Source organism: Seriola lalandi, unplaced genomic scaffold, assembly GCF_002814215.2.
Source record: "Seriola lalandi dorsalis isolate HSWRI2012SDOR001 ecotype SW California unplaced genomic scaffold, Sedor1 jcf7180002054494, whole genome shotgun sequence".
NCBI classification, from domain to species: Eukaryota; Metazoa; Chordata; class Actinopteri; order Carangiformes; family Carangidae; genus Seriola; species Seriola lalandi.
Genome location: NW_019525047.1, coordinates 103,611 through 115,111, shown reverse-complemented (window position 1 = coordinate 115,111; position 11,501 = coordinate 103,611). Strand labels below are relative to the sequence as shown.

Genomic DNA, 11,501 nt, shown 5'->3' with positions numbered 1-11,501 from the left:
GGGTGGGGGGCGGGGGGCCTCAGCGACCACATCGCTCTTTACTCAAACAATCAAGCAGGTCCCTGGAGGGGCTCTGGGTGAAGTAAAGTTTGTTTGCAATGGGTAAGAGGGAAGGTAGGTAGGAAGTAAAGCCAAGGACCCTCCTGTCTCAGCTCCCAGACACCCCGGGGTCATTTTCGGTCACCGTGTTTGCGCACAGCGGGCTGCCGTGGCCCGCTGGTGTTTCTCCACCACTCAGCTCGGCCTGATTCGGCCGGGATGGCAAGCAGACAGTGATTGATGGGGCGGTACCCCACTGCTCTGTGATTGAGTTAGAGCACTCACAATCGCTGGCTTTGTTTGCTCTTTGCTTGATCTCGCTTCACTAAATTGGCAACATTAGTTGTGGTCTTTCTTTTCCCTTGCAGCCAGCATTGCATTTTTTTTTTTTTCACACGGCTTTATTTCTTTTGTTATTTGACAGTAATTGTAAAATAGGACTGTAAATTCAGCCTCACAGCAACCTTGTGTGGCATTATCACAGCAGGGCAGTGCTGAAAGTGTTATTAGACGCCTGTGTCTCTGGCGCCTGTCCAGCCTTTCCAGGATGACCCCTGCATATATATGAATAAGTGCCAAGAAGACCCTCTCCTCCTACACAATCCCCCCGAGGATTTGACCAGAAAGGAGATGGAAGTGATACTATACTTGACAGTCGGGCTCCAAGTTGGCAGGAAAGTTTGATTACGGGGCCAGTAACTGGAAGAGTCACCTTGCCCTCCAAATGCTGGCAAGGGCTGGCCCGGCCATCAGCACTTAGATCAGCCCCGTAATGCCAAGCATTCAGCCGCTCTGCCCGGCACCACGGAAGAGATGCACCGCTTGGCATGTGGCCCTCGCAGCATGGACTGTTTGGCGTTCAAAGTGCTGCATCATTGGAAAATCAGAGTTCTTTGCACGCAGCGAGAACAATGCAGCCATCAGAATGAAATAAAGGATGTGGTTTTAAAAGAAGGGCTGATCCACATTCAAAGGAAACTGCACAAATCTGGCGGCAACGGATCAACTGACTGTGCTAGTAAATATGTGCCCATTGTAAAAACACTCCTATTTACTTTTTCATCATCCCCTTTCCTCTTCCTGTTAAGAGCCAGAAATAGCTTGTCTTGTTTCAAGGTTACTGTGTGGTTTAAGGTCAGGTGTGGCTGCTGATGCGTGCGGATTGTCTACACTGAAGAGGACAATCCCATTCTTCCTCCATAACACTCACTCAGGGCCTGTTCACACTCTCCCCTGCTCCCAGCCAAGTGGCTGCATGTCCAGCCAGATGACCGGGTCATTCAGCGCCCAGCCCAGACTGCTCTCTAACCCCTCCAACCCCCGCCGCCTCCACAGGCTGCAGGGAGGACAAAGAAAAGAAAGAGGGAGAACGCCGGGGGGGGGGGGGCAGATGGGGTGTTTAATTGAATAATTCCCAGTGCAGTTATTACCACAATTGCCCTCGAGCTTCCTCTCTGTTGCAGAGCCATGTAACAGAATCTCAGAGACAGAGCAAGCTTCTCACCGCTGAACCTTCAGCAGTGTTGACAACTGTTTGCCAACTACCTCTATCAGCTATTTGCACTATTCCCTCTCTTTTGTTTTTATTCCTGCACCACCTCTAACAGCGGCTGAACTTACATGCCTTCACACTCTCTTTTTCTATCTGCCTAGCCAGTCACTCTTTCTCACTTCCTGCCCATTGTGGAGAGGAGAGAGAACAGCACTTAGAGTTTTACCTCTAGTTGACCTCCTCCTCAGCTCAGCTCCACTCCTCCCTTCTCTTCCTCCTCTGCCCCTCTCGCCATCTTTGAATGCGGCATGCTCCTCGCTCATTATCCGGCGGGGAGCACCGCTAGCTCCTCACAGCATCAGAAAACAGACAGATGATTGTCTGAGTGTCTATGCCGCTCCATGTTGGCGAGTGCATATTGTCGCTGTTATTGTTTAGCCCATAAAACATGAAGTCATGTAGCGCTCACTTGACTAATTTTAGTCCCATGTAAAGTTCAGTGGGTCACTGGCTCAAGGTTGTTAACAATTATCTTTATGATTCCTCATGTTTATTCTTGTCACATGGTTCCTGGAGCTCAATCATGTAGTCATGAACAGGATATCCAGTAATAGTCTGAACCCTAAACGCACCACCTTTTTTGTGTGACATACTCAAAATAAATGGGGTTTTGTTGTTGGACGCTTTTGATTAGCGTCACGATCCAAGTCTCCTCCAGGAGTTTATCAGAAAGTCACGGTTGGTCTAAGAGATAGAGAACCCAATGAAGAGATGTACAAACATGGTTTTTCTCACCAATTTTCATTTTGTGTTTAATGGAAATGTATGCATGTGGATGTGTCTGCACAATGGAGTCATATCCACCAGGCCTCCCTGCAGGGTGTGCATGTATCCATGTAACTGAGCCCTGTAGGTGCCCTGGAGGGTGAGCAGGGCGACGAGAGCAGGGAGGCGACAGTGTGCTCAGAGCGTCAGCCCCGCTATGCCACATCACCCCCACCCCCACCCCACCCCCACTCCCAGTGCCCTGTTATTTTTACCCTTGACTTCTCATTGTCGTAACGACGGCGTATCATCTGAGCCGCGCCACAGACCCCTGTGGAGGACTCTCTTCGCTCACCTCTGCCCGCCCCTCGCTCCTGTGTAATCAGAGATCCTCTCAAATGTCAAGGTGGGACAAATGGGAGTCATTCCCTCCTGTAATGGCCCCAGAAATGGGCTGGAGTGCTTCTCTTTCCCTCCCTCTCTTTGCCTCTTCCCTCTTTGACAAAACACCCGGGTCTTTTCATCCTTTCGATCTCATTGCGTTGCTTTCTTGTTTTTCAGACTTTTATACCAATTTCCTGCTTTTCTTTTTCAGGCCTTTGAAAATCCTATCACAGAGTTTTCTGGCTCTGTTAACATGTTAAAGTTTTTCACAAGAGGGTGTATGTAGCCAGAATTACTATATAATAAGGCCATTACTACACTGTGACTTTACTTCTATGAAGTGTTTCTTAGAAATTGACCCTGAGGGTCGGTGGCTTCATTTGCAAAAGCATACATTCAGAGCCTGAATATTCATATCTGCACACTAAGATACATATGGAGCTCTGCTGTATGCTAAGCAATTTCATTTCCGAAGCACACTTAGCAGGAAAAAGTGCTAAATGTGTATTTCCATTTTGCCATTGGCAGTTTTATATTTAATTTTACTTCTTCTCGCTGCAGTCATGATAACAAGATGTGCTATGGAGATTCTCAACCCTGCTCACAGCTGCAGCTTTCTTGAACTTTGCACATCAGCACTGTACTGCACATTGATGTATTTTCACTGGTTTAAAAACTCCCTTACATTATTTTTAATATTATCATTATTGGACATTATTATTTTTCTCTTCACTTTTTCATCAGTGGAAGCATTTTCTGACGTCAGCAAAAAGACCTGACTGTAAAACAACTTTAGGATGCATTAAAACAAAAAAATCTTTTAAATCAACCTCTTTAATAAATATATTTATATCGATAATAACCGTCAAGACCTTTGATTGCTTCATCTTCAAGTCAGCTGTGTTATGCCACATAGAAAAAGTGGCTAACTACTGAGGCATGTTCACATTTCTATAATCACATTATCGTGACCTACATATCATCTGTCAATCGTAATGAGGGAAGTGGATCAGGATAGCTGAAAAGATGCACAGCTCTGCTCCGTTCCTGCAGGCATGTCGCAGTCGCTCAGGGGAGGGGAAAACAAGTCAGCTGAACACACTTATGTCCTACATGTGAGGTGGTCTGTGTTCATCATCTGTGAGCAGGAGGGCCCCCCCCCCTGGAGGCAGAAATCTCCCTCTGTCTGTGCTCGTATTTCAGAATAAAGGATTATTGTGAGTGTTGCGGGGGGGGGGGGGGGGGCAATAATCGAGCCTAAATAGCTGAATTCATTAATTTGATTGTTGGCGACAGCAGACCTCTCGACAGTGTAATTAGGAACGCTAATGGATGGAGGCACGTTAAATCCATCAATGCTAATGATAATTGCTGTTTAGGAAAGCGAATATGCTTTACAAACGTGTGGCCGAGGCCGCCACAAAACCAAAAACAGCCACGACGGCGTCTAAAAATATGACAGCGCTGAGTCTAACCATGCCGGGGGTGACACCCCAAAGAGGCCCGTCGGACGGGTGCAGCTGGGCCGTCTGGGCGGGGAATATCCATCTTTTTTATCTTCCATCCATCCGTGCGGCAGCGTGGTGGCGAGCAAAAGCAATAATACCCTTCTCCCCTCCCCGACAAGGAACCACTTCTGAACCCATCAGCTCTGATTGGTCGGTGGTTTATCCCACTCGGTGGGTTGGCGCATTCTGAGGCCCTGCAATAATTTTCTGCAGATTCAGAAGTAGAGACACATCAGTGGATGAGGGTGACAGCTTTAAAAAAGCCTCCTAATTTTTTCATGCCTCGTGGTCAAGCTTCTGTTTTAACGATGAGGTCTTTCCCTTCTATAAAACTCTTAATGTTAGCAAGTCACCAGGGTTAATGTTTGTGGCTGAAACATTAAGATGTAGACCTGGTTTACTGCCCAGGTTTCTTTTTTTGCTCTTCCTTGTGTGTCCAGGCAAGATGACGCTTGGGTCATTACAACTGCACTGGACCCAAGGAAAGAAGGAACTTGTTATTCTAGCTCAGGTTAATGAATGTCACATGCGAGACGGGAGGCAGTATGGGAGGGAAAGTGGAGAAAGAGATCATTTTATTTCAGCGATATGTCCCTTCCAGGCTCGGAAAGAGTAAGTCGGACGATCAGCTTGTCTCGGGCCCCATTGTACAAATGTTAATGATGTTTTCCTGGAGCCCCAATGACAGTTTGTTAGCCGAGACTCGTTAACCTGTGAAGTCACGGGCTTCGAGTTTCCTGACAGCTGACAACAACGTCCCCTTTTCCTGCTCAGCCTCCCCGGGCCTCACAGAGCTGTCCCGAGCGTGTTGTAGAGGCCTTTTCACCTGTGTTACTCGGGAGATGTTTTGACATGTTGTAGGTGACATGTTTTCGTGCAATAGCGGGTTACACTGTGACAGCCACAGAAAGAGAAATGGCGGTGAAAAGCGTCAGGCATTTGTTCCGTACACAGCTGAACCAAAGAGAGTAATAGCAAAGAAAGAGCTCTTGTTCTGGGGTTTTCCCACAGAATGCTGGAGCTTATAAATGGTCTGATTAAGAACTCTAACCAATTGTATGAGGCTTATACAGTCTGTCATAGTGTTATTCCATTGCCTCAGATTGTATTGCTTTTGTAGAACCATATCAAGCGGACGTTTATAGAGGGAGGACAGATTATTTCCATGGGAAAGCTTCAGGCAATATAACTGTTATATTGTTAGACCAGCGGTTTGTCGCCTTCTCTTTGGCTTTGCGAGGAGGCCTAATGTTCTCGTTTGACACTAGCGGATTGCTTTCTCTCTGTGCCTGAAGAAAGAAGGCGAGCTAATACATTTGAGTCGGTGAAGCGAAGGTCGTTGAGAATTACATTCACTCCACTCCCCCCCCCTCACACCCCTACCCCTCTCTTTTTTCCCTTTAATTTCCCCACTGGGTTGGCAAACCGTTTTCACTATTAGCACTGTGGTAGGCAGCTCACTGTGTGTGTGTGTGTGTATGTGCAATCATCAGTGTGTGTGTGTGTGTGTGTGTGTGTGTGTTGTGGCGTGCTGACAGGCCCACCCAGACCCAAAGCAGACTAGACAGATAAATAGGTGCGTGGCTCAACTGGATTGTATTGTCATGAGGAATAAGACCAACAACAACAGCAGCGATACAACATAAAGAAAAAAAAATCACCACACACTTCACCTGCGAGAAGAGGAATCTAAGTTTAACTCGACAGGTCAGGAGGACGGAGTTAAGAGGCAAACCCCGAAAACGTGAAACCATCCGGGGCCTAAAAGTAGGCCACGTTCATCTTCCTCCTGTATGATCCAAGATAGAGGTTGTTACCTGTCCTCCGGTCTTCCATGAAGACTCTCAACCCCAGAAGCAAGTCCTCACAGGTGTTAAGAGCAGTGGATTAGAGCTACATTTAACACGGCCGGCAACAGGAGAGCGATTCGGAGGCGTCAGACTGCCCCCGCCAAGCGTTCCCCATAATGTCTTCCAGATGATAAGGGCTTGGATGGAGCGTGTGGACCCACTGGTGCAGAATCGCAGGAGTTCTGGCTGAAGCACCAGTCATTTAGGCACAAATAGAGAAATTTTAGAGGTCTCTTCTTTCTTTCTCTCTGTCTGTCCTCGCACATAGAGCACAGTGAGGACCCCCCAGGGCGTATTCTCTCTTTCCATCTGCATCCTCTCTCCCACTGTGCCGCCTTTATGGGGGCCATCCCATCTGATGATGCACCAGGGTAAAAATGCAATAAACAGCTTTTCTGGAGGTGCGACGAGTTGAAATAGAAGCAACAATAAGACTATTTTCTCTGTGAGGACAGCCGAAATGAAAACATTAGTTATTTGGCTTCGGTTCACATGCACAGATATGATTACATGCTACACTAAATGCATAATGCCACACAATGTGCATAATGATCTGCATGTGCACACATTTGCGCACACAGTATATCATGCACTTGCTCAGCTCCTTCAAATGTGCAGCAGCTTGCTCTCCTCTCCTTCTTCATCTCAGTGATGCATCTCAGCATCAATTTTTTAGGCGTCTGGCAATGCTCAGCTTTTGGCAGTTGCAGGGGAGGAGTCAGATAGCTGCAGAGACACAGACTCTGAGGTGAATTATAAGTCTGCTGATAGAACAGAGCAGAGCTACAGAAAGATTGATGCTCTCCGTTGTGAGCTGTGAATCAAAAGATGGAGAGGAGAGGAAAGGAATTGATTTCACAAATAGATCAAATTTGGGGAGGAAAACACACTGCTGCATCTTCTTGGAATATTTTTTCAGTCTATTGTGATGAACACAAACCACTTCACCACAGGCAGAAACACACTAAACTTTATTTCATTGTGTATTTTATCTATCTATCTATCTATCTATCTATCTATCTATCTATCTGAGTTTTGTAACTTTGGTTAGACTTTAAATTCTTTCTCATAAATATTTGCTCTGGTGACTAAACTAGACAATGACATCATTACAAAAGAAACCCGATCCCTGCTTCAGGGGAGCCCTTTAAACTAAATTATGGCCCGGTTAGCCGCAAAGCAGGAGGGAGGGGGGATAACATTGTAAACACCATGTGTAACTAGTATTTTTTACAGAGCTGCAGCTGATAAAGTAGCTGAAACAAAGTGGTACTTGTGGAAGAAGCCAAGCTTCTGAAACACAGCAAAGAGAAATGAGGAGAAGCCAAACAAACAAACCCAAGCCGGGGATTTCACACAGAAGGCGACAGAAATGAGAGGACTGAGCTCATAAAGGGTTTTAAAATGTATAAATTCAAGTGGAGGGAAACCATTTCCAGACAGTGTTTGATGAGACTTGTAATGAATGTCTGCATGGAGTGGAAGAAAGGGCTGGATATCGGGTCTTTTAGAGACAGACGGCGGCTTTCTCGCCACATAGCAAACCTTTAACCCGAGACGATAAAAATTTAAAGGAGAGACAAAGAAAAAGAGGAGACACCTGATGCATGCTGACAGCTCGGATCACCTCAGATCACCGTCTCTGAACAGAGAGATGAGTGAAGTCATCCACCGCATCTCCTCAGGGGACGCAATTTCAAGCAGTGCTACTTCTGTCCAACTCCACATTGAGTTACACTCTGTCTCGCCCCGTCACAAGTTGACTCCCACTACTATATTTTGCATTTGGAAACCCGGTAGACCCTCCCTCCTCAAGTCCCCCACAAATCACCTCCGGTAATTTGATTTCTGTTTTACAAACATGTTTTCTGACTTTGAGGCAGGTGAAGGAAACACAGAAAAAGCTGGAAAACAGTGCGTGTGGATACATGTCAGGCCCCACCTGAGGGACTTAGCCCGCCCTGAGCCATCATTCAAAGTGTAAATCGCCTTTTTGTGCGAAATCCTGTGAATTAAGTGTGTTCAGAATCGCTAAGGAGGCCTGATGTTTTGACAGTAATTTGGGAATCAAGCGAAACCGTGAAAATAGGCCCCTTTGCCCAGAGGGCACATACTTACATACAGACAGAAGGAGTGTGTGTGTGTGTGTGTGTGATTGCATGTGTCTGCACACCTGTTGCGCATTATACTTTACATACATTAGAATTAATTTCAGTACTTACTGTGTGTGAATTGCATTTTTCTCCTCCGGTGTCTGATGGAGATGGAGGAGGGCGGCGGCAGGTCATCAGGGTTTAGGGCAGGAACATGTTCTGTTAAGTCGCCTTCAGAGCTGAAAACTTGGCGGGAACGAACGTTATGGGCAATTAGGAAACCTGGACCGAAATCTGCTTTTGGAGCGGTGCTCGCCCCGTCACTCACAGTCAAAGCACAGCACGGAAAAGTCATCTGAACCCACACATACGCACACACACACACACCCACACACACACGCACACTCATGCGGGCAGTGGAGTAAAACGAACTCGATTGCATTTAATGTACCCTCTTAACAAGTTTCTGAAAACATACACAGTGATAACCAGAGGCTGTTTAGACCACCCTCGTTGCCCAGTCACTCAAATTTTCTCCTCTAGCATCTTAAGTTTCTCATGCCAGATTCCGTGTGTGTGTGTGTGTGTGTGTGTGTGTGTGTGTGTGTGTGCGTGGGCGTCAGTCATGGCTCCTGTTCCCAATCCTATTTCAAAGCTGTTTTCCTCTTCTGCTCCCGAACTCTGCGCTGACTCAATTAGGCGGCTGCTCCCTTCAATAGCCGTGGGTCTGAAATTCCATTTGAATGCGATGTTTGAGTGTGTGTGTGTGTGGTTGTATGTTTAATAGCTTTACCACCTGCTCTGTCTATACACCACTTTAAGCCAAAGGCCAAAATATAATCACTTTCAATTCCCGTAGTCTCTTATAGAACAGTCACACACACATGCTGTCAGTGTAATCCTGAGGTTGAGCGGGACATAGACAACTGTTCAGCTGAAGTTCAGAAGTTGAAGCAGTTACGTAAACCTGACCTCGGTGCTGCTGGGAGCACAAAACCTCTGCAGTGTGTGTGTGTGCCAGGTCGATATAATGAAGGCAAAGCCTGCCCACCTGTTCTCTGAGTTTTAACCTGAGACCTCATTAGTACACAGTGTTTTATTTCCACTACATTACCTGCACAATATGCTGTGTTGTTCTGTGTTTGTGTGCTCCTCTGAGTATGAATGTGTATGCGTATGTGTGTGTGTCATCATACATGCACAGTATAAACAACACAGCAGAAATGTCCTAGATGCCAACTAACTAGTTTATTTCAACAGGATAAAATGAAAACCAAACCTCAAAGAGAATATGTTTTTGAACGCGCAGTACGACTGACACGCCTCTCTCTTTCTTGCCTTGCTCAGGTACGACTACGTGGAGGTGCGGGACGGCGTGGACGAGAGCGGTCAGCTGGTGGGGAAGTATTGCGGGAAGATCGCCCCCTCTCCGGTCGTCTCCTCTGGAAACCAGCTCTTCATCAAGTTTGTGTCTGACTACGAGACCCACGGAGCAGGCTTCTCCATCCGATATGAGATCTTCAAGACAGGTGTGTGGCCTAATGCAGCCGTAGCTTCACTTTACCCAAACTGTGCGAAGCGTGACGTGATGCATCACTGGAGATGTTAACATCATAAGTGTGCCGCCTTGGTTAAGTCCAGAAAAGATGATTCCTCTCAGATTTAGAGCCACATTTCTCTTGAGGTTGTTTTTCTGTTGCAAAGAGACGAAAATTAAGACTCATCTCAAGGTACATTTAGTAGCTCACCTGTAGCTTTCCATTTACCAAGCTGTCAGTAAATTGTAGATAATCTGTGGACTGCAAGAAACAGCTTTAGTGATTTCTACTTGAAGAGTAGCAGCATCCTCTAGTTTTGTGCTGTGCTTTCTGTGTAGACACAACAAGAAGCTTCTCCTAGCGATGCTCTGATCTTGATTGCACTTATACGCCTAAAACAAAATGTTAATGATTTATTGATATTAAAATGATTCACTTGATTTCTTAAAGTAGCTCTTGACTTAAGGGTAGGAAAGCACTGTTATGACGCCACATCACAGATCATTTTGGAATGATTTGTCTTTAGCTGAATCCATCACACCAACAGAGCAGGATGCGGTGTGAAAGCTGGAGAAATCATTCTGATAATGGGGCAAGAAAGAGCCTCTCTGTCTAATTTCATGGTTTGTTTGTGATTTAGTCAAAGCAACAGAGCATCAAATTATGCAATCACAATATGGCAAGCAATATGCTGCATTCAAAACCAATGAATCATAGCCCCATATGTTCCATAATTGTAGCAATTCTTGTCTGATGTGAAATATTGTATAATAAGCAAGGGCATAATTTGCTGAATTTTGATTCAACAAATGCTGTTTCAGGTGTTGGTTTATTGTTTTATTGGTAAGTTAGGACCAGCACAGCAAGGACAGGAGCTTGCCATTATAACCAGTGACTAACTGGTTCTGGAGAAAGTGACTTCAATACAATTAAAGGTCCCATATTGTATAAAGGTAGATTTCCATGTCTGTTTTGATTATAGATCAGGTCTAGCTTCTTTATTAATACTGTGAAAGTATCAAAGCGCTCGGTCCACAGAGAAATGCTCACAACCTGTATTCAGAAACTGAGCCTTAAAACCAGCCGTCAGGACTTCTGTTGCTTTGTGATGTCACAACAAAGCAGTCACCGCTCTCAGCAAGGCCCCAAGCCCCACCCACATGGACCCACCACCCAACCTTGCAAGATTTGGTTTCTCTGAGTGTTTACCTGAAATCTGCTTTATTTTCATTTGATAACTTAGAAAACAGTCAGCCAATCAGAGGAGAGGCCCAGAGCCTCCTCTTTTCTGATTGGCTCACTGACCTGTTTTTACTAGAGCTCCAGAGAAAACTACATTGAGATGCTTTTTGGTTCTTAAAACCACAAATATGTCTTCTGATGGATCAACACTTCAAATAAAACACAGGAAAAATGTAAATTATGGGCCCTTTAACAGTGTTTAAGTTCAGGAAATGCTTTCACTTCCTCATGTTTCTGAGTGCTGCTACGGTATCTCATCAATTTGAGGTTCCTCCCTTTGTGTTCAACCTAAAATTAAGAACTCTGGGTAATTTTAGTCAGGAATAAGGTATGATAAACCACAAATATCTTGAGGGGATGTCTATCTGAACACAACAGGACATGAGGGAGTATGTCCTGTTGTTGGCTGCCTTGCTTTGTTTGGACTAAAAGAAGCAGGGGGAGGACAACACATATCTGTAGAGTGACTAGTAGGCAGACAGGTGCTACAGACTCCACTTTCATTAATTAACCTCAGCAGCACTCTATGGGACGGCCCCTGTGACCTCGGAGACAAGATGAATGGCCCTGCAAGGTCCCTCCTTCCTTTT

General features: G+C 45.7%; 1 protein-coding gene across 3 annotated transcripts in view; it reads left to right on the top strand.

Moving 5' to 3' along the window:
- nrp1a (neuropilin 1a) overlaps nucleotides 1–11,501 on the top strand; it is a 60,371-nt gene that overhangs the window by 10,521 nt on the left and 38,349 nt on the right. For all 3 annotated transcript variants that reach the window (XM_023412916.2, XM_023412915.2, XM_023412917.2), the window contains exon 4: nucleotides 9,479–9,660. In XM_023412916.2, the coding sequence (XP_023268684.1) occupies nucleotides 9,479–9,660 (182 nt within the window). The remainder of the gene's footprint in view (nucleotides 1–9,478; nucleotides 9,661–11,501) is intronic.